This window comes from Dendrobium catenatum, unplaced genomic scaffold, assembly GCF_001605985.2.
Source record: "Dendrobium catenatum unplaced genomic scaffold, ASM160598v2 fragScaff_scaffold_450, whole genome shotgun sequence".
Taxonomy (NCBI): domain Eukaryota; kingdom Viridiplantae; phylum Streptophyta; class Magnoliopsida; order Asparagales; family Orchidaceae; genus Dendrobium; species Dendrobium catenatum.
Window position 1 is genome coordinate 273,060 of NW_021318912.1, and position 23,495 is coordinate 296,554.

Below are 23,495 nucleotides of genomic sequence, written 5' to 3' on the forward strand. Positions count from 1 at the left end.
GGTCATGCATGATAGAGCATTATCATTACTTTGAAAAGAATTATAAAAGTCAAATACAGGGTTGAGATTGGCTTTGGAAAGAATCACAAGCCACATTTTAATGTCTTCAAATTAGTTTCTCCTACTCTGCACCCAAGTCGATAAAAAAAAAAGTTGAATCTATCATCTTAAGAGATCTTCCCATGGAAGAGAATGAATCAATAAGGATCATAAAATGAAATATATAAATAATGAAAATTAATTTTAATTATTTGTTTATCATTTTGATTAGTACTGACGTATTTAGTCCCAATAGCTCAATGAAGAGTTTTAACAAACTTTTCATGTATGACTTGATTTGGTTGATCTTAGCATTAGGGTTTTCCATTATTTACTATCCTATAGCTCTATATAAGCATGAGTCTTGCATCTTTGAAGGACTTATCAAATGAATTGAAAAATACAAGGCACTCTCCACTATATAGATATTTTTGATAATGCCTATGATCTTTTGTGTTTGTTATTTTAATTTTATGCTGGTCTCTTCTTTTTTCCCCCCTCTATATTCTAAAACCTTAAAATAAAGCTCTTGATTTTCTCTTGAACACCAAAAAAATCAAAACTTTATTTTACTTCGCACTTTGACCCTCACCACCCACAAATCGACTTTCCTCCCCATAACCAACCTAACTCTTCCATTCTTTAGTCATACACCCTTTCTCCAAGGAACTCAAATGCGAGTCTTCTCCTCTACCATAGCCCACAAAGTAATCCCTTAACATCTCTATATATATTGGTCATCCCTCGAAACCTTTTAAAACCTAATGCTACTCGGCTATAAGCAACACTATGGACCCACCAACCATCTCGTACAACACCACAATCAATCATAACCTTGTTTATGAGCATTTTAAGAGAATCGTGGAGTTTAAAATCATCGTTCATTTCCAAGAACCGTAAACCCAACTATAAATTAGAAGATTTCATGAATTTTTAAAAACGTTTTATGACTTTGACCACTTAAACGAGCCTTAAATATCTTCTTGTCATTTTTATTTATCCATGTAAAATATCAATTTACATGATAATAAAAACACAAAGAAATATCATGCTAGAAACATAAAGTTATATCTTATTAATCTTGCTTGAGTTAAATCCTAGTTATGACCAAACAAACCTTTAGGGTTAGATAGATAAATATGATTGAATATAATGATGTAAGTATTTTGGGTTAGGATATTTTAATAAAAAATTAATAAAGATGAATATTAAGCTAATTGAATTTGTTATATTTATATGATTGTGAAATTTTATTATATTCATTTGGCTTATTTTATTTATTTTTAAAATTTAATTAATATCAATTAATCAAATTAATTAAAATTTTAATTAATACCCAATAATTTTAATAATTCTGTGGGCTTTATTTGCGCCATTTTACAGTATCGGCCTTATAAATCCGCCAAATTTAATTGCAAATAACAAATTATAAACGGTCCTTTAACCAGCTGAGACCCGGATCTAGGGCTTGATTCGCCATTTTTGTTTTCCCTGATTCTAGGCGAATTCCTTTTCTCTTCATTGCAGCGGCGAAGGCTGAGAAGACGGCCTTGCTCCAGCGGAGCTACGGTAGCTCGACATGTGACTCCAGTAAGAGAGAGTGACTTGATGATTCTAATGGTATTTGGAATCTTCTGCGCTTTTCCCCTAAATTTCTGAATTCGCATTGTTGATATTTACATAGCTTGAGTTCCATCTTGAAGGTAAACTCACAGAAGATTTGAAAAGAAGAAGCTTAAAATTCTCATACTTGTCTCTATCACATCTCCATCTCTATCTGGCTTTCTTTTTTCCTTGGAGGATGCTTAGCTTCTGTAGTAAACCCAATGGCAGCTGAAGTGTCTGTTTTCCTTATTTTCAAATTCACTATCTATTTCAATATCGCAACTTGCTTGTATCAGATTGTGCTTAAGAAGACTTTAGTGTGACTGCATGGATCAAGATAAGAAAGCTCCAGTGTCATAAACATCTCTACTAGCCTTATCCCAACTATTTTGAGGTTGGTTTTGTGAATCCTCAGTGATTTCAGGTTTATTTAATAACATGGATCTAACCGGCATAGGCATTGGAAGTGGAAGATGAATGGAGAATAAGTATGCAGTTAGGATGATTTAGGAAAAATGAGCTTAAGATATGGAGCTAGGATGATGGTTAAACTCTGGTTTTACTTGGGTATCCTGGGGTATGAGTCCAGCTATGCATGGAAAAATTCTTTTGGGAGGATTCAGATGAAGAGAAATGGGAAAATAGTGATCACTTACGTTGTTTTGGACTGGATATGCTTTGCTTTATACTTGCTTTGCATTTGAAAACCTCTCAGAGAGGAATTCTACAATGAAAAGGAATTGAACTTGGATGCAAAAAGCTTCCGTGAGATCCTCTTTGTAGTTTTAGGAGAGAATAATGAACCTTTGGATTTAGAGTTGTTGCTTGTTTAATTCTTAAATCAAGCAACCCATGATAATCATTACACCCTAAGCATTAAAATAATAATAAAATCATCATCATCATCATAATCATCACTAATAAACTATACAATAAAATATATTCAACATGGGTGTGGTTCTCCTTCTTTGTATAAGGAAGGGAGCTGTTGACCCTTGGATTTACTCTTTGACGGTATAACGTGATGAGGTGGCAGTCCTTTGTGATGTGGTGTCCTTGATTCTTGGAGCAAATTCTTGGTCTTTTATGGTTCCTCCTTTCATCTAATTTTGCATATGACCGGAGTTTGTGGAACTAAAAGTAACTTAATCTATTTGTTGGGTTAATTTAAATTAGCTTAAAGCCTTAAACCTAGAGTTGAGTGGCTCAAAATTGCTAATTCACCAGGAATTGACCTAAGGTTGCTGTTAAAATTAGACTATACTAGATTGTTGAAGAGCTTATTGGATTATGGTTCCACACATCAAGTCATTTGCCACTAGAAAGTAGAAATCAACATTGATCAACATGTAAGATTTTTAACTTTCTTCTTACTTAGGAGGGTTTATTGTTTTTGTGGCTAATGAACTATCTTCTTTAGATTGTTTTGAACCTTTGTAGTTTGTGTTGGGCATATTGGTATTTTCAATGTTGAGCTTTTGCTTGTCTATGCCAAAATTTTGAAGTGGTTACATGCCTAGGTCAACAATGTCGATATGTTGAAGCATACTTGAGTTAGCCTTGCTGTCTAGTGTAAGCACTCTCCTTTTTTTTGGGTTGGAGGATGCTTGGTTGGGACATGATGTCATCCTTTTGAGTTAGAAGAAGCTTGAATGAGAGATGATGTACTTGTTTGCAGGATAAGGTAACTGAATTCCTTTTAAGCATTCACTAATCTCGTTGCTGCGTTGACTAGCAGGATTCAAATCCTTCACATTGGAATGATGGACTGATTGATGATGAACTTTAAAACATTCTTGGCAATGCATAGTTTTTATATCTTCTATAGTAGACTACAACCTTATCCACAATTTTGGACTACCCAAAACTAGATGGCTCACAGCTAATGGTATTAGCTTACAAACCACTTCACTTGCCAAGAATTCTCTAGTAGTGGTAATTTTAAGAGTATATTGTTTTGATACCTTTTAATCAATGTCTTTTTTTGAGCCATATCAGGTGGAGGTGGGATAATGCATAACTGTAGATTTCCAACTAAGGCTTTAGAAATAATGTAATTCTTACTCTTATTATGTAAGATAATTTTAGTTGAACAGGGGACGATGGTAAATTAGCCATTTTATAGTGTTTACAAATTTATCTCTTGTTCCATTAATCATAATCCTATTTAAGCAGGGTTAACATGCTTTTTTTTTTTTTTGAGCATGAGACTGCTTGTATCTGATTTTTGACCTGCTGGATATCTTGGTAATTAAAGCCATTTTTCTGTGTCAGTGCAGCAGAAGTTAATTTCCTAAGTTGAAGTCGGAAGAAGTGATGTGCGAATGGAATCAATTCCAGAAACTGACAAGCAGGAGCTTCCTGTTGGACCCCGAATCCTTTTGGCTGCTTCTGGAAGTGTCGCAGCTATTAAGTTTGAAAACCTTTGTCGCACTTTCATGGAATGGGGAGAAGTTAGGGCAGTTGTCACCAAGTCCTCTTTGCATTTCATAGACAAATCTGCACTTCCAAGTAGTGTTATTCTTTATACAGATGATGATGAATGGTCGAGCTGGAAAAAGATTGGTGATGATGTATTGCACATTGAGCTTAGGAAATGGGCTGACATCCTTGTCATTGCTCCGCTATCAGCAAATACACTTGCCAAGGTGTCCTTTCAAACCTTAGTTTTGAATGCTATTTTGGACTTTCTTTGCAGTTGGGTAGCAATACCTACTGGGAAGGTTGATACCCTTATCTGAAACTCATCTTATATTTTTTATAGTAACTTGTCACACTATATATGAGTGCAGCTTTTATTGATCTCCTTCTTGTATCACCTTGAATGTTCTAGTGCCTAAGTGCAGCTTCCCATTTGATTTATTGAATATTTAGCCTTTGAAAGCTTGAATCATAATAATATCTTTTGATTAGTTCATCATCATCATCATTATATTCGGTACAAATTAATCTTGGTCGTCTGATCAGGAGTATCAAGATGCATGCTTTCACAACTCTCATCTAGTAATTGAAGGACAATATAATGATCCTTTTTGAGTTTGCATTGTTAGATTGACTAAAGATTCATAGCACATCTTCAATCAAATTTAAGGGAATCAACAATAATCTTGAGGCTTCAACGCCAATCTCGCAGCCATCAATGTGAATCCAATGGCTTGGTTTCAATCTTCAAACTCTAATATCAAAACCTAAGGATTTCGTTATTCCGTTCATTATACTCAGAGGTAAAGTGGTTGAACTTCAATATTAGAGACATGATGTCTTGGTTCTTCACCTCTAAAGAGATCTGATTATCTGAACTTCCATAGGGCTATTTATATTTAGCATGAATCTCAAGGTAAAGTATATACGCCATCTACAATCCTCTTTGCCAAAATTATCAAATTATCCTTTAGCCATACCCTTATAAATAACTTGCTTAGGAGAAGTTAGAAGTATTTTGAATTCAATTCAAGGTTTTTAATCTCTAGAAAAGGCTTTATTAAGTCATTTTTATTACTTTATTAAATCTTTAAATCCATTTATTCATTAGAGCATCTACGTATCTTCCTAGGAAAATGTTTCTCGGGGCATACTCACTTTTTTTAGTTGTTTCCGAAGAAAATTGGGAACATTATGGACAATATAGCCTAAGAATTTCTTTTGGCGTCAATTCTTTTTTGACACACAATTGGTCGGCATTGTTTGCGAGAAACTTTTCCTTTATTATCTACTGATGCAACTCAAATTTGTTGGCATGTATTTCTATACAAAAATCTATCACCTATTGTATATATCTACAACAAGTTGACCCTCTCATTTGTGTGGCTTGATCATCCTCATTACTTTAGCAATCCTTAACATTTAATAAGCTCTCAAATCCACACAACGAATTGAAGAACAATTAAAACAACTCTTCTTCATGTAGAGGAATGTCGAGAACACTAAAGTGATTGCTCTTGATTTCAATTAAAGCCAATTCACACTGCAATGTTAGCTCACATTTTTATTTTGATTACAATCTCGAGGGAATATCCATGTTGATGTCCAATGAGTTTTATTTTTAAAGAAGATCTTGAACAAACCATTCTTCCTTTAAAAATTTCCAACATATTAGGGGTAATGATGGAAGAAATTTTTTTAGATCTTATAATGGTTCTTCATTTTCCCCTCTATATATCTCCATTTGAATTTTAAGTCTTTTGTTGGACCATTCACTCTTAGGCAAGGTCGTGGCCTTGACCATAAGGAAATGATCAATATAAGGCATACCTAAAATGTATAGACCATGTAGGGTTTTTTCGTATTTGTGTTGCACCTTTAAATGAGCTTATTATTTTTATTCCAACTTCATGAGATATATTGATAATATCTAACTCCATCCGTCGAGTATATAGAAACTACCCAATTCCATTAGTTATGTGGAGACTACTCGATTTCACTTGGTATATAAAGACTCTACCCAACACATATACAAATACCACCAAACTCTACCGAGTATATATACCTAACTCTATCGTGGATACAAATTACCCTGGGTCTACAAAGACTATTTAATTATATTAAAGTTCATAAGTGAAAGATCAGATCATTCTTGAAACAAAAAAAAAAAAAAAAATTTCAAGTATATAATTACAACCATTTGGAATGTTGGCGTTCTATAAGCCTCCCTCCAAAAACTTAGGGAGTTTATATATACACTTCAAAAGATTGCATACCAGTTTTAATTTTACCCTATGTGATCGAGCGATGTAAAGGTGAAACAATTCGAAGTACTAATGATTGATCCTTCACCTTACAAAGGCAAGTGGTAGATGTTTACATAAATAGAGAAGAGATCAACTTTTAACGACCGCGTTTGAATCACAAAACAATGAATCCTAAGTAAGGCATTCTCCAAGATCACCACCTAACCTAGTAGTATCATCGAAGAGAGGTTATTCTTAGTCAACACCATCAAGACCATATATTCTACTCGAAGTAAAGCACACCTGTCTCTGTTTGTCAATTCTTGGAAATGAGGCCGCACATGCATCATTTATCTGTTGACAAAAGGATAGAGAATAAACATTCATACCTCGTTTGAAGAAACAACTTCAAGGCATCATAATTCCATACATTCTTTCATGCAAGTTGTTGCCATCACTTCGGATGCTCGAATATGAGTTACACCTAGGTTGAATATTCAAGCCACAATGTTGTCATCGAATATGTAACACAAGTAAAGACATCTGCACATCGCTATCATATTGGGAGTCCAAGCCAGCTTAGGCATTTGCAAATGCGTGGGCACATACCCTTGTCTTTTCCAGAGGCTTGCTTAGGCACCTACAAACGTGCAAGGCCCATATGCTCATCTTTGGAGGTAGTTAGCGCATGCACTTACAATGATGCAGGATTGATTGCCAATCAAATTATAAACATGGATCCTGAGGAGAGTAAAAAATTGGCCTTGTTTATTTAAAATATGCTTGCAATGTGAACCAGATTGGCCTATTTCATAATTAATTCAAGTCTACATATAGAGGCCATCATGCTGGCAACATGGGCTCGAGTTGAGGCCCAACCCACATAATCTAGAGTTCGACCCACCCTTGAATGATTGACTCTCAAATAACATGGGCTTGGGCCATAACCTATCCCATAAATCACATACTATGAAGTAGCTCAGGACAGCCTAGGCCATGGCTTGACCCACATAACCTTAAACTGTGCGCAAACAATACTTAAGAACAAATGCTACCCTGGCTTAAACCAAAATGTTCTTGAACAAGTTTCCTACGAGGCAAGTTGGATCAATTAATCCTCTTTTGACTCAACATCAGTGAACAGTCATTCCAAAACCACATGAAAAATTTAAAGTATATTCTTCAACTAATCAGTCGATAACAAGATCAACAAATGATATCTTAGTCTGCAACCTTGAAAAAGATGCTTCATTGATATTTTTGGAGTGGTGGTAGTTTGGGAGGATCAAAATTGGACCAGAAAGTTCAGAATCTGATTAAAATTCCCTTAGAACTTGTAAGGATAACGTAACTACCCATGCAATGATCAATTTAAAGGAAATATTTTCTGTTCTTTAGAAGTGATTGAAAAATAAGAGGGCAATTGATACCTCCCTGATTAAATATTAGTTACAAATTAATCTTGCTTCCCTAATTAAGGGTGCTAATTTTGCTTCCATTTTCTTCATGCATCAATTGCTGGACAAGGCAATAAACTTTTCAAATCTGTACCATCAATTCACTTCATGTTCTGAAGTAGCCCTTCAATCAAATTTATAAGAGCTAACAATAATTTTGAGCCTTCAATTAGAATATGCTGATCCAAGTCAAGCATCTCTAACATCAATCTAAAAGTCATCAGCGTGAATCCAATAACCTTGTTTAGATCTCCAACAACATTAATGTCAATTCTTGGAGCTTCATTTGTCAGTCTATTGTCCTTAAGAGTACAATGGTCATTCTGGTCTTAGATATGAGGTGTTTTAACACTTGGGCCTTAGATCGATTGTAGGACCAAAACACCCCTAGCCAAAGGGCGTTTTTTTAACACAAACATAAGAGATGTATTGTCTCCCTGATCCACTATCTTCACAATAAGTACAAAACCATTATTCAACCACACCACTTTGAATATTCCCCTTATGGTATGTACCATGGTGTATGTTTTTTGCTGATGATATTCTTCTTGCTGATAAGACTAGAGAGGGAGTTGAAGATAAACTTGAATTATGGAGGTTAAACTGAGAGGCTAAAGGTTTTCGTTTGAGTAGATCTAAAGCTCGATATATGGAGTATAATTTTAGTAGTAATAGTTCTAATAAGGGGATTGTGACTTTGGGCGATCAAGTCATTAATAAGAGTACACGTTTTAGATATCTCATGTCTATTGTCTAGTGTGATGGTGAAATAGATGGGGATATTATTAGTAGAATTCAAGTTGGATGGTTGAAATGGAGGAATGTATCAGCCCTGTTTTGTGATAGAAATTACCCCTCAAACTTAAGGGAAAATTCTATAAGATGGTGGTGAAACTTACAATGCTTTATGACATAGAATGTTGGTCATTAAAAAGAAGCATATAATTAAGTGTTGTAGAGATGAGGATGCTCAGGTGGATGAGTGACTTTACTCTTAGAGATAGAATGCAAAATGAGCATATACCTGAAAAGGTTGGAGTAGCTCTAGTGGCAGAAGATTAGAGAGAGTTGTTTTAGATGGTTTGGTCACATAAAATGTTGGCTTTTGATGACCCTGTTAGGAGAGTAGATGTATTAGATTTGACCTATGTTAAGAGATGTAGTAGTAGACCTAAAAAAGACTAGTTAGAAAATATTAGAAATGATATTTTTTTTAATTAGTTTTAAATGAGAATTTGACTCTTAACAGGACACAATGGAGAAAAAATGCTTCATGTAGCCGACCCCATGTAGTGGGATAAAGGCTTGAGGTTGTTGTTGGAGTAAAAGTACATGAATTCAACTTAAAATTTTGTAACTCTTTCAATATGAGAAAAGACTTGATTAAATCATTTTCACTCTTTTTCTCTAGAATTGTATTAAAATGATAATTTTTAATTAAATTTAAATGAGAATTAAACTCTTAATAGTATACAATGGTAAAAAGGATTCATATAGCCAACCCAACACATTGAAATAATTGTTGTTTAAGCATTCAAAGTTACTTACTGACTTGTCGCAATCCTTCAGACATCTGTTACTTTTGCTATATTTGTGCATTAAGGTTTCATTTGAGACATCTTTTTTGATGCTTTCTAAAATGGCTTTCTACTTCAAAATTTTCTAATTCACAAAATTTTGTACTAAAAAGCTGTTTTAGAAAAAGCAAAAAAGCTGTCCCAAATGAAGCATAAGTTAGCGAATTGTTTCTGCAATGCAACAAATAGCATTATCCCAATTACTTGCGGCAAGTTTCATGGATTGCCAATTTATGTTTGTGCAGTTTCACACAAGGCTTCAACTGCGGTGCAAGCCTTCATTTAGTGTGGTGTAATGTTTCGTACTTCCAATACCATAATAAGCGTTTTATAATTCAATTCTTAAAGCAGCTTTATAGTATGCAATTTTTAATTTTTTAACTAAAAAGCTGCTTTAAGAAGCAACAAAAAAACCGTCTCAAACGAAATCTTAAACTTCCTTTTCATATATTATTACTTCTTAATATAAAGGTAGAACTTGCACTTTTTAGACTAGTAGATTAATACCATCAAAAGATTAGTAAGAAAAAAACAAAATAAATCAAAGGTAACAAGAATGAAATGTTGTGCAAAAAAAATTATGTGAAGCATCTCATGTGACACTTAAAGTCTAACAAATGAGTTTGGAAATTAAGAAAACTAACCCCAAATAGTTAGAATTAAGCTAATAATGATGATAATGATTCAATTTTAATGTTTACTCTTGTTCTTAACAGACATTTCTTGTTTACTAGATTGCTGGAGGATTGTGCGATAATTTGTTAACCTGTATTGTGAGAGCTTGGGATTTCAGCAAGCCGTTATATGTTGCCCCTGCCATGAACACCTCCATGTTGAACAATCCCTTTACCAGGCGCCATCTAAACACCATTGGTGAGCTTGGTGCGTCTCTTCTTCCTCCCATCACCAAAAGCTTGCTTGCGGCGATTATGGCAATGGCGCAATGGCCGAACCTTCTCTGATCTATAATACAGTAAGGCTCTCTTTCAATACACCTTTAGAAAATAGTTGTAGCAGCCAAGATCAGAGCATCTGAAGCATTTAAATCACATTGTAATTACATATGGAGATGTAGTTTTTATGAAGTAAAAAGCCAATCATCTTTGGTTTTGTTTGTTTGTAAGAATGGCAGCTTAGTTTGTGTGACAAGTTTCCTTTTGTTTCTGCACTAAAACCAATTTATGATGGGAATCTAGCTCTTAGAGTCATTTTGGGTACTTTTATGGTCAGTTTTATTGTGTTTTTGCTAATGTGTCCTAATATTGTGATGTAGTTTTCTTTATTATTTTTCTGATGTGTTGAAACTATAAGTGGAATTTGACTCTTAATAAGCCAGAATTGAGAAAAAATGATTCATGTAGCCTATTTCACATAATAATTCATAATTGTAACTGGACTTTATTATTATGTTTGATATTTATCTCTGTGCTACATCACTTCTCTTTAGTTAATGTAAGGGAAAGTTGCAAGAGGGCTATAATACTTCACCAATAGGTTTGCAACTTTGTTCTCCTCTTGAGGTATGTGAGTGATCGAGAATTTGCACAACTTAAAGATATTTACTCTTAACACTCCTAAGATACCTCAATGTAAGGAGAAATTATTCTGTGTGGAGGCCGGACATAGCTCTATGTCCTGAGGCGAATCAGGTGCAGTCATGTCAGTGATACCGAGCTATAGTATTGAGTGGTACCAAGCCGCGTGTTGAATCCAACTCCTTGCAAGAGAGGAAGAACACTTCCTCTTCTTGAAGTTGAGAGAGGAGGAGGAGGGAGAGAGGAGAAGGGAAGAGGGAGGCAGCCAACATTAAAGCTTTATTTCTTAAACCATGCATTCCTAATACAATCTATAGCCTTTATATAGGCATAAAAGGAAACACCAATAGCTACAAGACTAGCTACAACCATAAAACTAGGAACAAAGATCAACAAATCTCCACCTTGCATGGTCCTAGTTTTATCAAAACAATGAAATCAACAGTTCTTAAAACAACAACCAAGAACATAAAGTCGGGTAAACCAGGGGACGTAGCCCCAAAACTCCGAGAGCCCAGCAGGTATCAACTCACCTGCAAATCAGCGTCCAGCTAAGGATCCAGATCTTACGGCACAAGCAGCTTCCAACAGGCAAACCTCTTGCCTTTCAGAGACGAAGACCAAACCAGAGGAGAACAAGAAGTACACCTTCTTCACACAGAAATATCAAGATTTCACTCCTCAAATCTTCTCTCTTCCACAAGAAGCCCAAGAAGCAGTCGTTAACAAAGACCTAATCCTCTTCTCACTCTCACACCAATAGTTCTTCTCCGGTCGTCACAAACTCACGCCCTGCACTGCCGCATCCGGCCAATGCCCTGCGTGTCTTCCGCCAGTACCATCCAATCCCGGCACTGATCAAGAACAGGTCGACTCCACATCGTAATCTCTAGGACTCCACTAGAAGTCCACAGCTCCACCTCAAAGATCTGAACAGATCTTTCGCCTCTTGCGACTCCAGCTCAATCACAAGCTTTGGCTAGCTTGTTCAGCTAGTACTACGAGCTCCCGTCAGGCTCCATCCGCCTACTCTCTACCCGACCCCTATCTCTGCACCCGCCGGACTGGCTTCTGCCTCTGTCACCAGCTTCAAGCGCCTAGCCCGGGCAATCTCCCTTGCTAGCTAAAGATCGCCTCCTCAGCCGGCTAGCACCTTCAAATCGTGACACCATGCCACCGCCGAAAACCACTTCCGGCTTCTCCTCCAGCAGCTCGCGATCTCCCTTGCGAGCTCCTGCAATCCCCGTCGAACCGAGCCAGGCAACACTACTCCAGTCAGCTTCCAATCTTGCCGACTTGCCGCCTCCGATGCTGGACTCGCTCCAGCCCATCGGCATTCCTTGACGATTTTCTTTCAATCAAAATCATCAACGCCATCAGCCAGCTTTCGGTCGACCGCGCCAGGCCAGCCGCCGCGGTCTGCAGCCCGCGTTCGCGTGCAACACCTGCGCGATCCTGCCTCATCGTCTAACTCCAGCTTCTGGCTTCTCCTGGTACAGCCTCCAGTCCGCAGCACAAAACAATGCTGCCTCACGCGCCTTGAAGCTCTGTTACAATCGGCACCCACCGTGCCTTCGAACTCTTCCGGCTCAACTCCGACCAAATGCCGGCGAACAACTCCGGATTTCACACACCTAAAACCACCTCCGGCTTCAAGATCTCATGCTTGCCTTTGGCCAGTACGCCAAAATCCCGTGAGAAACCCGCTGGCCCTTTTCTTGGTCGGACTCTCCGACCTCAACGCCGAGCCTCTGCCTTCAACGCCTCCGGCCAGCAGCTCTGCCGCCGGACTTCTGCTGATCCCGACTTGATGTCGGCTTACCTCCGGTCGGCCTCCTCACGCAAACAAACAAGCCCTCTCGTATTGGACAGCTCCTGTTGGCCGGCAAATCGGATCTTCTTTCATGCAAAGAACTCCGGAAAGTCCGCCGAACCAAGTCCAGCGTCCGAAGTCACCGACAAGCCACCGTCCATGTCCGCCCGGCGTCAATTACTCTCCCGTTCAGCTGCTCCGATCGGCACCTTGTTGTTTCCGCGTGCAACACCTGCCCGCCGAACCAAATCCGGCTTCCGCCGTTTCTATGTGTACCTCCGATCACAGCTCTGCCGCTGGATCCGGCGAACCCAGCCAGAACCACACGGTGCCTCCGGCCTTCTGGACGTCCGCCCCATGCGATTAATCGCGTCACCAAGCCCAGTTGGGCTTGACCGGCTTCTCATGGCATCGCCTCCACCAAGCAGCACACGACGCGGCCCCTTTACCGTTCACTGCAGCTCGGCCGCTTGAATCAAGTCTTTCTCCGGTCGAACCAACCTGCTTCCGCTCAGCTGGGCTAAGGGAGACGGAGCCAGCGTGCTATTGGAGGCGAGTGGCTGCCGGTGGCGACCTGGAGGTTGGAGTTTGACAAAGATCGCCAGAGATGACGGGAGGTATCCGGCCAGAAAAATGAAAAGCCACCCCTCTCTTTAGCCGGCCCTAGCATGCATATAACCCGTCTCCAGCTCTTGTCCTCGAGCATATCCCAGAGATCTTTTTTTTATCAGACCTTCAAGACCTCCTTTTTTTGTCTTATTCCATCTTTTTTTTTTATTAAAGAAATGATCAAAGATCACTTATCCTCCCATCAGACGGATGAGATATAGTGTGCTTCTTCTTTTTTTTTCTAAAAAGTAAAGATGAGCTGCTGTCCTCTTGCTGTCTTTTCCTGCAAAAGCAAATAGAGAGGGATTTTTTTTTCTTACATGAATCCTGGTTCTTGAACATTGAACCATAATATATATTTGATTTGAAAGGTTAAAAGAGGTGATGTTAAAAGTCATTTTGTTTTCAAGTCTAAAACAAAATTAATTTGAATGAGATCATTATTATATATTTTTATTGTACTATATAAACTTATTATCTCATATTCATATCTTAATTAAAATATAATTTATTATATTCATTTAATAAATAAATAAATAAAGGTATATTTTTATATTATATATATTTGAAAATAATGATAATAATATAAATAAGGATTTTAGCCTTTCTCCTCAACATGCATGAAATGGTGTTCGATCAGAGCGCGAATGAGCTCATTTGAAAGATTTTGGCGGTCCGGACGCGCTCGCGTAATTCGTTTCACAAAATAAGGTCTCGATCAAAAGATATTACACACGGAACAAACATGCATGATAAAGGCCAAAATGCGTGAAATCACACCGAATCGTCATCGACCCGACCACGCGTATTTTAAAACGAAATATGAGACATGTGGTCAAAAAGGAGTAAATCCTAAGGCTGACAATGAGCCGGGGCAAAATACGCAATTTGATCCTTCACCTAGCACAAAGCGATGCAACATACCAGAAGGTGGATCAATCTACACAATGCAAGACAAGATAGTGAGAGTGACCGATGCCGAAAACGAGGTCAACAAGAACTTATATAACTGACGCTATTTTGATCCATTTCTTTATAATTCATCGACCAACGTATTAAATTTATGTCTCCTTCGAATATTGGCCTTCACCAACTCTTTTTATAAAGGTTGTTGTAAAGCTGCCGTGGAAAAAAAATAGTTTTATTAAAAGCTGCTGTAGAAAACAGTTTCTTAATACAAAAAATTATTTAAAGTAGTGAAAAATTAGTGGCCAAATAAAAATTATGGTTTTGGCTTGAAAAGCAAAGCAATAAAAAAGTTATCCTAAATGAAGCCAAAATTTGAGTGGGGCTCAACTTACTCTTAACTAATCTTATTATATATATGACTAAAATTTTATATTAGAGATCATATGTTTTCTTTTAGATATAAAACAAAAGATTTGTAAATGGAAAAATTGGCTCAAAATATCCTAATCTAAATGGGTTCCCAAAATTAACATGTAATATGGAGCCCAAAAATTAACATGTTTGTTAAATCACAACTCCGGCAAGAGAGGAAGAACACTTCCTCTTCTTGAAGTTGAGAGAGGAGGAGGAGGGAGAGAGGAGGAGGGAGAGAGGAGAAGGGAAGAGGGTGGTAGCCAAACGATGGAAATCTTATTTCTCAAACCATGCATTCCTAATACAATCTATAGCCTTTATATAGGCATAAAAGGAAACACCAATAGCTACAAGACTAGCTACAACCATAAAACTAGGAACAAAGATCAACAAATCTCCACCTTGGTCCTAGTTTTATCAAAACAATGAAATCAACAGTTCTTAAAACAACAACCAAGAACATACAGTCGGGTAAACCAGGGGACGTAGCCCCAAAACTCCGAGAGCCCTGCAGGTATCAACTCACCTGCAAATCAGCGTCCAGCTAAGGATCCAGATCTTACGGCACAAGCAGCTTCCAACAGGCAAACCTCTTGCCTTTCAGAGACGAAGACCAAACCAGAGAAGAACAAGAAGGGTACACCTTCTTCACACAGAAATCTCAAGATTTCACTCCTCAAATCTTCTCTCTTCCACAAGAAGCCCAAGAACCAGCCGTTAACAAAGACCTAGTCCTCTTCTCGCTCTCACACCCAATAGTTCTTCTCCGGCCGTCACAAACTCACGCCCTGCACTGCAGCATCCAGCCAATGCCCTGCGTGTCTTCCGCCAGTACCATCCAATCCCGGCACTGATCAAGAACAGGTCGACTCCACATCGTAATCTCCAGGACTCCACTAGAAGTCCACAGCTCCACCTCAAAGATCTGAACAGATCTTTCGCCTCTCGCGACTCCAGCGCAATCACAAGCTTTGGCTAGCTTGTTCAGCTCGTACTACGAGCTCCCGTCAGGCTCCATCCGCCTACGGCTGCAATCCTCAGAGGTAGAAAACTCCACCTCAAAAACACATCCACTGTGTTGCTTGAACAAAATACCAAGCCAAGCACTTCACCATGCTCTCCATGAGCTGCAAGGATCTCCAATCCTCATGTAGCTCCGTTAGCTGTTCAAAACTCGCTGACCCTGTCTGAGCCACCATCTGCTTGAAACTCCAACAAGCACGCAAGATTCTACAAAAGAATCCACAATCTAGCTTCTTAAAAGCCAGATCAATCCTTCTCGCTGGCCTTGTCTTCTGCCAACTCAGACCACGACACCGGCTCTCTACCCGAGCCCGATCTCTGCACCCGCCGGACTGGCTTCTGCCTCTGTCACCAGCTTCAAGCGCCTAGCCCGGGCAATCTCCCTTGCTAGCTAAAGATCGCCTCCTCAGCCGGCTAGCACCTTCAAATCGTGACACCATGCCACCGCCGAAAACCACTTCCGGCTTCTCCTCCAGCAGCTCGCGATCTCCCTTGCGAGCTCCTGCAATCCCCGTCGAACCGAGCCAGGCAACACTACTCCAGTCAGCTTCCAATCTTGCCGACTTGCCGCCTCCGATGCTGGACTCGCTCCAGCCCATCGGCATTCCTTGACGATTTTCTTTCAATCAAAATCATCAACGCCATCAGCCAGCTTTCGGTCGACCGCGCCAGGCCAGCCGCCGCGGTCTGCAGCCCGCGTTCGCGTGCAACACCTGCGCGATCCTGCCTCATCGTCTAACTCCAGCTTCTGGCTTCTCCTGGTACAGCCTCCAGTCCGCAGCACAAAACAATGCTGCCTCACGCGCCTTGAAGCTCTGTTACAATCGGCACCCACCGTGCCTTCGAACTCTTCCGGCTCAACTCCGACCAATTGCCGGCGAACAACTCCGGATTTCACACACCTAAAACCACCTCCGGCTTCAAGATCTCATGCTTGCCTTTGGCCAGTACGCCAAAATCCCGTGAGAAACCCGCTGGCCCTTTTCTTGGTCGGACTCTCCGACCTCAACGCCGAGCCTCCGCCTTCGACGCCTCCGGCCAGCAGCTCTGCCGCCGGACTTCTGCTGATCCCGACTTGATGTCGGCTTACCTCCGGTCGGCCTCCTCACGCAAACAAACGAGCCCTCTCGTATTGGACAGCTCCTGTTGGCCGGCAAATCGGATCTTCTTTCATGCAAAGAACTCCGGAAAGTCCGCCGAACCAAGTCCAGCGTCCGAAGTCACCGGCAAGCCACCGTCCATGTCCGCCCGGCGTCAATTACTCTCCCGTTCAGCTGCTCCGATCGGTACCTTGTCGTTTCCGCGTGCAACACCTGCCCGCCGAACCAAATCCGGCTTCCGTCGTTTTTGTGTGTACCTCCGATCACAGCTCTGCCGCTGGATCCGGCGAACCCAGCCAGAACCACACGATGCCTCCGGCCTTCTGGACGTCCGACCCACGCGATTAATCGCGTCAACAAGCCCAGTTGGGCTTGACCGGCTTCTCATTGCATCGCCTCCACCAAGCAGCACACGACGCGGCCCCTTTACCGTTCACTGCAGCTCGGCCGCTTGAATCAAGTCTTTCTCCGGTCGAACCAACCTGCTTCCGCTCACTCCGACGCCAAACTCCTTCATGAGCTCTTCCAGAGACTCCCAGCCAGCCTGTCACCAGAATCTTACACACGGCTCAACCGCTTCTGGCTCCTCCTGCCTCAACCAGGCAGATATCTCCTTGCTCCGTCAAGAACCGGTCCTTCTGCCTCCAAAGAAGATCTGATATCTTCTTTATTATTCCAAAAATGCAAACCAACTCAAGCTTTCAAGATCCACTTGAATCCACTGCATTCAACGTGTTATATTCCTGCATCGTCTGCCTTCTCAACTTGAAAGACGCTGCCGATGTCAACGTGACATCACCTTATGCATAATCAATTTCAGGTTTTGGTTCCGTCTGATCTGCCTGCTTGCCAATCAAGAAGCTATCGTGAGCTCCGCCCGATCCATACCTGGACTTCCGTCGTCCATCCCTAGTCCAGGGCCGAAGTCCATTTCCTCAGAGCAAAAGAACCACCTCATTGCGTACCTCCAGCCAGCAACTCCCTTCACCGAAACCGGCAAACTTCCGGCATCTTGATCTTTACGTCAGAACTAACTCCGACTTCATCCCGAAGCCTCCTGCATCAGACGGCCAAAGCCTCCGAACCGAGCAGGTCCCCTTCACGCACGCCCGACTCCCGGCGTGTCGTGCTTCCTCCGGCCGGCAGAGCGTACCAGTGCTGTCTCACGCCGAACTCTAGCTGCTTTCGGCGTGACTCCAAGCCTCCGCTCGCGGCACCAGGTCGCACTCCTGATCAAGAAACCCGTCCGGCTCCCTTCACCGAGCCAGCTTCCTCTCCGGATTCTTGAACGCAAGAACTTCCTGCTCCGCGACTCCAGCCGCGTCCGAGCTCTTTCTTGCCGAAACAGCACCTCTGGATGCTCCACTCTCCGCCGGGTAGATCCAACCCGAGCCAACAGAGCGCCGCCCTCTTCCGATCAGAATCGTTTCTTCAGTCAAGAAACCTTATCTCCTCCACCTCAAGATCGCCTCAACGAGGCTCTGATACCAAATGTTGAATCACAACTCCGGCAAGAGAGGAAGAACACTTCCTCTTCTTGAAGTTGAGAGAGGAGGAGGGAGAGAGGAGAAGGGAAGAGGGTGGCAGCCAAACGATGGAAATCTTATTTCTCAAACCATGCATTCCTAATACAATCTATAGCCTTTATATAGGCATAAAAGGAAACACCAATAGCTACAAGACTAGCTACAACCATAAAACTAGGAACAAAGATCAACACGGCGGCACATAGCGAATGTGGCACATTCTAGTTGGTTTCCGGACGGAGTTTGACGTTCGCACAGAATAATTTCTCCAATGTAGAAGCCTAAAATCATAATATTCTCTTGAGTTTTGAGCCTCTTAAGACTTATAATTTCTTAGCTCTAATACTAAGAGTGAGTTGGTGCCGGCGAGTATTGCTTCGAACTCTTGTAGCAAGAGTAAGCTATATATATGCCTTTTCTATTTCTTTTTTAATTATAATTGAGATGATTATAGGTGTAGCCACTCAAATGCTTAGAAATAATTCTTCCCCATTAGGGATATTGAAGATAATGGTAGAGATGCGATAGACTTATTGGCAAGATGTGTTGCAGTCTATAAGAAATAATTCTACTTATTTAAAATTATTTTCTCCTATATTAATGTGTCATTTGGGACAATTTTTTTAGTATTTTTTTAAACTATTTTCTAATACGAAAATTTTCAATTCAAAAACTTTTGTATTAAAAAATTATTTATAAAACATAAAAGCTAGGCAGAAATTCAAATACAAAAATGAATTAGCATAAACTTAAGATTTATTTGAGACAATTGTAATATTCTATAAAATTGATTGTAAAGTTGTTATAAGATATGATACGTCATCATAAAATTATCTTGATCGGGCGTGAATCTCGAGGCAAAAAGTTAGTCGGAAACTTAAAAAAATTAAATCCAGGATCATGTGAACTCCGATTTCAGCAAACTTATACTCGAACTGATCGTCTTGGAAATACGAACCCAACGACACTAAATTCAATTCAATCTGAGCCCAAATCGAGCAACTGAAGCGCTGTTGGAAAGTTCGTACCACAATTTGAGTTGCCAAACGGTCTTTGATTTTGACGAGTTTATAGTCGAATCGAGCGGCTCGACGAGACGAATCCAACGAGCCCAAGATTGTCGAATTCCAACATCACTAAGGCCTTCAAATGTCCAATGAACGACACACGATCCAAGGGTTCAATATCGGCCGTCCATTCGACCACTCCCTATTTGCCCCTGATCTCGCGCCTATTTATAAGCCATGCCACTCCATAAAAAATTATAAATAGAGCACTCATTCTCCATAAGAAGTGACCCAAGGGAGAAGAAGGGAAGAAGAAAAGGAGGAGAATCAGCTCCTCCTCGACCATCGCCGAAGTTCTTCCCGCCGCATGAATACGCCGGAATTCTGCCAGATATTCGGGAAACGTCGGAATTCTGCACAAACTCTGTTTTAATTCAGAAGAAACTTATTGTAATTTGATCGTCCTGACTTGTAGGACGAATAAGCTTCTTGTAATTTACGCAACACTAGTGGTACTTTTCAACTGGGCGCGGCCCTGTGATTTTTTCTCTTTTCAAGGTTTTTCACGTAAAAATCCTGGTGTTCATTTTCTCATTTCCTATTTATGTGTGCTAAATATTCGTACAACGCTAAGACAAAAGTATTTCAACTCTATTGCTGAGTATATTCTAGCCCGCAACAAGATAATTTATTTTGGTTGCAAATTTTTTTTTTGTTACAGAATTTTTTTTTTAAAAAAAATTATGACTATTATACATAAAGTCCAAACAAACCATCAATTACCACCGATTTTGATCTTAATGTCTTCCTCTGATCCTTCCCTTCCATGCAGCTTTCCCGCTGAACTTCATTCTTATGCCGAGACTGCCTTCTCTTTCCTCTCCTCCTCTGAAGCCCGCAAAATCCCATCGGGCCCATCCACCTTCTCTCTCTCTCCTCGCCGACTCCTGTACGTCGATGCGGCAGATCGTGCAAGTCCACGCCCACATGATCGTCACCGGCCGCATCTCCGACAACTACGCAGCCAGCCGCGTTCTCTCCTTCGCCGCCCTCCACCCTTCCGGTCATCTTCCCCACGCCCTTGCCCTCTTCTCATCCTCTCCCTCCCCGAACTCATTCATGTACAACACCCTTATCCGCGCCCTCGCTGCATCTCCCTTTCCATCCCGAGCCCTTCTCCTCTACCCCCAAATGCTCCTCCAAGGCCCTCCCCCCGGCTGCCACACCTTCCCTTTCCTCCTCAAAGCCGCCGCCACTGGCGGCGATCTTTTCGCCGCGCGACAAATTCACACTCATGCATTTCGGCACGGCCTCGATTCCGACCCCTATGTGGCCAATGGCTTGATTCGTTCATACGGCACTTGCGGCTTTCTAGACGATGCACGCCAACTGTTTGATGAAATGCATGAGAGGAATGCCATTGTCTGGACCACGATGGTCAGTGGGTACGCTCAGAACTTCTGCTCGAATGAGGCGGTGGAGCTTTTCCTTGAGATGATGAGGACGGGGATCGAGCCCTGTGATGCCGCTCTGGCATCGGTTTTGTCTGCGTGTGCTCGGTTGGGAGGGCTCCAGTTGGGTCGGCAGATCCATGAACTGATCATAGAGAAGGAGATTGTGCTGGGGGTTATACTTGGCACTGCATTAATTGATATGTATGTTAAAAATGGGGAGATATGTGTTGCTCGGAAGCTGTTTGTAGAAATGCCTGAGAGGAACATTGCTACATGGAATGCATTGATCTGCGGGTCAGCTCACTATGGTCATGCTAGATATGCACTAGAGCTCTTCCAACAGATGGAGGAGGAGCTAGAGATCCAACCAAATGACATAACCATTGTTGGAGTCCTAACTGCTTGCTGCCATGCTGGGAAGATTGATTTAGCTCGACGGGTCTTTCACTCAATGGAGAAGAACTATGGGATTGAGCCAAAAGTGGAGCATTATGGTTGCATGGTTGATCTTCTTGGCCGGAGTGGCAGGTTGAAGGAGGCAGAGGAGTTGGTGAAGGGAATGAAGTGGGAGGCAGATGTTGTGGTCTTGGGTGCTTTGTTGTCTGCCTGCAGAAGCCATGGTGAAATTGAGATTGCAGAGAGGGTTGTGGAGAATATTCTCAGGGTGGACCCTGAAAACCATGGGGTTTATGTAGTGTTGTCAAATATGTATGCAGAAGTCGGGAGGTGGGAAGATGTGGAGAGGTTGAGAAGAGTGATGAGGCATGGCGGGCTGAAGAAGATTTCCGGATGGAGCTGTTTTGATGGTACTGAGAGTTAGATCATCTCCAACCGAACTGCCTGTTCGCGAATCACTGCATTCGAATTTCAAATCTCTTGTCAAAAATTGGTAGGTGAACAGTGCGACTCCAATATTGGCATCAGACTGTTTACATACGCCAAAAAAAGCGATTACCTTCGCACTCTGCTAGCTTCACAGGAAGCGTATGAAACAGGAGAGAGATGGTTAGCTAAGCAAAAAAGCGTGCGAAAAAGGAAAATTGGAGTTCCATTGGAGATGAACTACCATATTTTGAAGTTTTACAACATTTTAGAGTAGAAAGTGGGGTTTTTGGTTGGAGATGCCCTTAGGCTCTCATGCATGGACTGGATGCAGATTTTCTGTTCATGCTTAACGGTATTGCTCCTACTTTATTTGGGGTAAATTCCTCCACTTTGTTTTCTTTTTTGTTTTTGTGTGCAGATACTTAATATGAGGATTGATCTCAGGAAGAATGCTCAATAATTATGTGTTGAAGGGAGCTTAAAACATCGTGCCGTTCAACTTAGTTCTCTGTATATAATTGTTGGTAAGGTATAAGCCTTTATTTTCTGTACTTAATTACATTACTCTTATATAAAAGTAAAATCTTGATGTGCCTTATTTTTTATATTGGCTTACTTTTTGCATGAGCTTGACATATTCTCACCTGTCAGGCACATATTCTTAGGCAAGGGAGAAGAATTGGGTGTTCTTTACCATCTTAGTTACAATTGCATACAATTACATAAGATGCATTTTCCTGCATTTAAACAAGAATTACTATTTCTGATAGAGTTTTCCATTATTATAGGGGGAGGGTAAAACGTGGGAAAGTGAAAAGAAGAAATTAGACTAGAGAAGTGAGCCTACTAAGGGAGAAATTATTATGTCTGGAGTTCGGACTCAGAATGCTGTCGGAGACCAATCAGAATGCACAACGTCTGAGCCATGGTACCGAGCGGTACCAAGCAAAGGGGTGATGTGGTGCATTCTGATTGGTCTCCAGATGATGTTTCACGCCCGAATAATTAATCGGTGGGATTTCATATAGGATGCATTCCTCTCCAACCAAGGGCGGATTTATGGGGTAGCATGTGGGGGCACTTGTCCCTTAAATTTTTAGAATGTTTTTATATATTATCGATGCATATTAATATACACTCATTATTTGAGATTTCAAACATTCAATTCATGCTCACAAAAGCTTTTATTACTTCATATGCCTCTATTAAGACCATTGCATCTCCAGCCACTGTTTATTATTATTATTATTATTATTATTATTATTATTATTATTATTATTATTATTATTATTATTATATTTTTTATTTTTAAATTTGGACATCCTAAGTTCAAATTAGCATTCACATCATTGTAAGAATTTTTCCACAATATTGAGATTTTTCTCCTTGCAAATTTTTTAAGATGCTTTTCTTTGATTTTAATCTCCTTTTGACGCTATAATGGCTTGAATTCCACATCGTACGATCAAAATTCATTCAACGTGATTTTCAATAAATATCAAAATATATGACTTGAATTTATAATTTTTTAAAATAAAAAAAAAATTATTGGGCTTTGGATTAATGGATTATATTATAATATATTGGGCCAATGCTCTCTAAATTTCTTAAAAAGTGCTACTTTGTTAAGGATTTTGTGCTCTTTTACTTACAATTTTGAGCTATGCAATTTATTTCAGGCTTCTGATTGGGAGCTTAGGCTTTTGATAAAGACAGCTTCGTTTGGGACATCTTTTTACTGTTTTTTAAATCAGCTTTCTAGCATAAAAATTTATTTTTTATACTAAAATGTTCCTTTAAGAAGCAGTAAGAAAACGGTTGCAAACAAAGCTTAAGAGGTCTTGAATTTGCAGACTATATACGATGTATGTGAGTTTTTGATTAAATCAATCTCGCACTATTAGTGAATAAAATATGATTACAATAATACCAAAT

At 40.4% G+C, this 23,495-nt stretch overlaps 2 protein-coding genes across 2 annotated transcripts; both read left to right on the forward strand.

Moving 5' to 3' along the window:
* The first annotated feature begins 3,923 nt into the window (after nt 1-3,923).
* Nucleotides 3,924-10,652, forward strand: LOC110093552 (phosphopantothenoylcysteine decarboxylase-like). The gene is given in 3 exon segments (XM_028694303.1): nt 3,924-4,292; nt 10,080-10,254; nt 10,257-10,652. Coding segments are annotated over 3 exon segments (624 nt in total). The 5' UTR covers nt 3,924-3,968; the 3' UTR covers nt 10,382-10,652.
* A 9,420-nt stretch (nt 10,653-20,072) lies between these two features.
* On the forward strand, nt 20,073-21,658 carry LOC110093548 (pentatricopeptide repeat-containing protein At5g56310-like). Its single transcript, XM_020818466.2, has one exon. It carries the CDS (start codon nt 20,137-20,139, stop codon nt 21,553-21,555), a length of 1,419 nt encoding a protein of 472 aa, XP_020674125.1. The 5' UTR covers nt 20,073-20,136; the 3' UTR covers nt 21,556-21,658.
* Nucleotides 21,659-23,495: the final 1,837 nt, after the last annotated feature.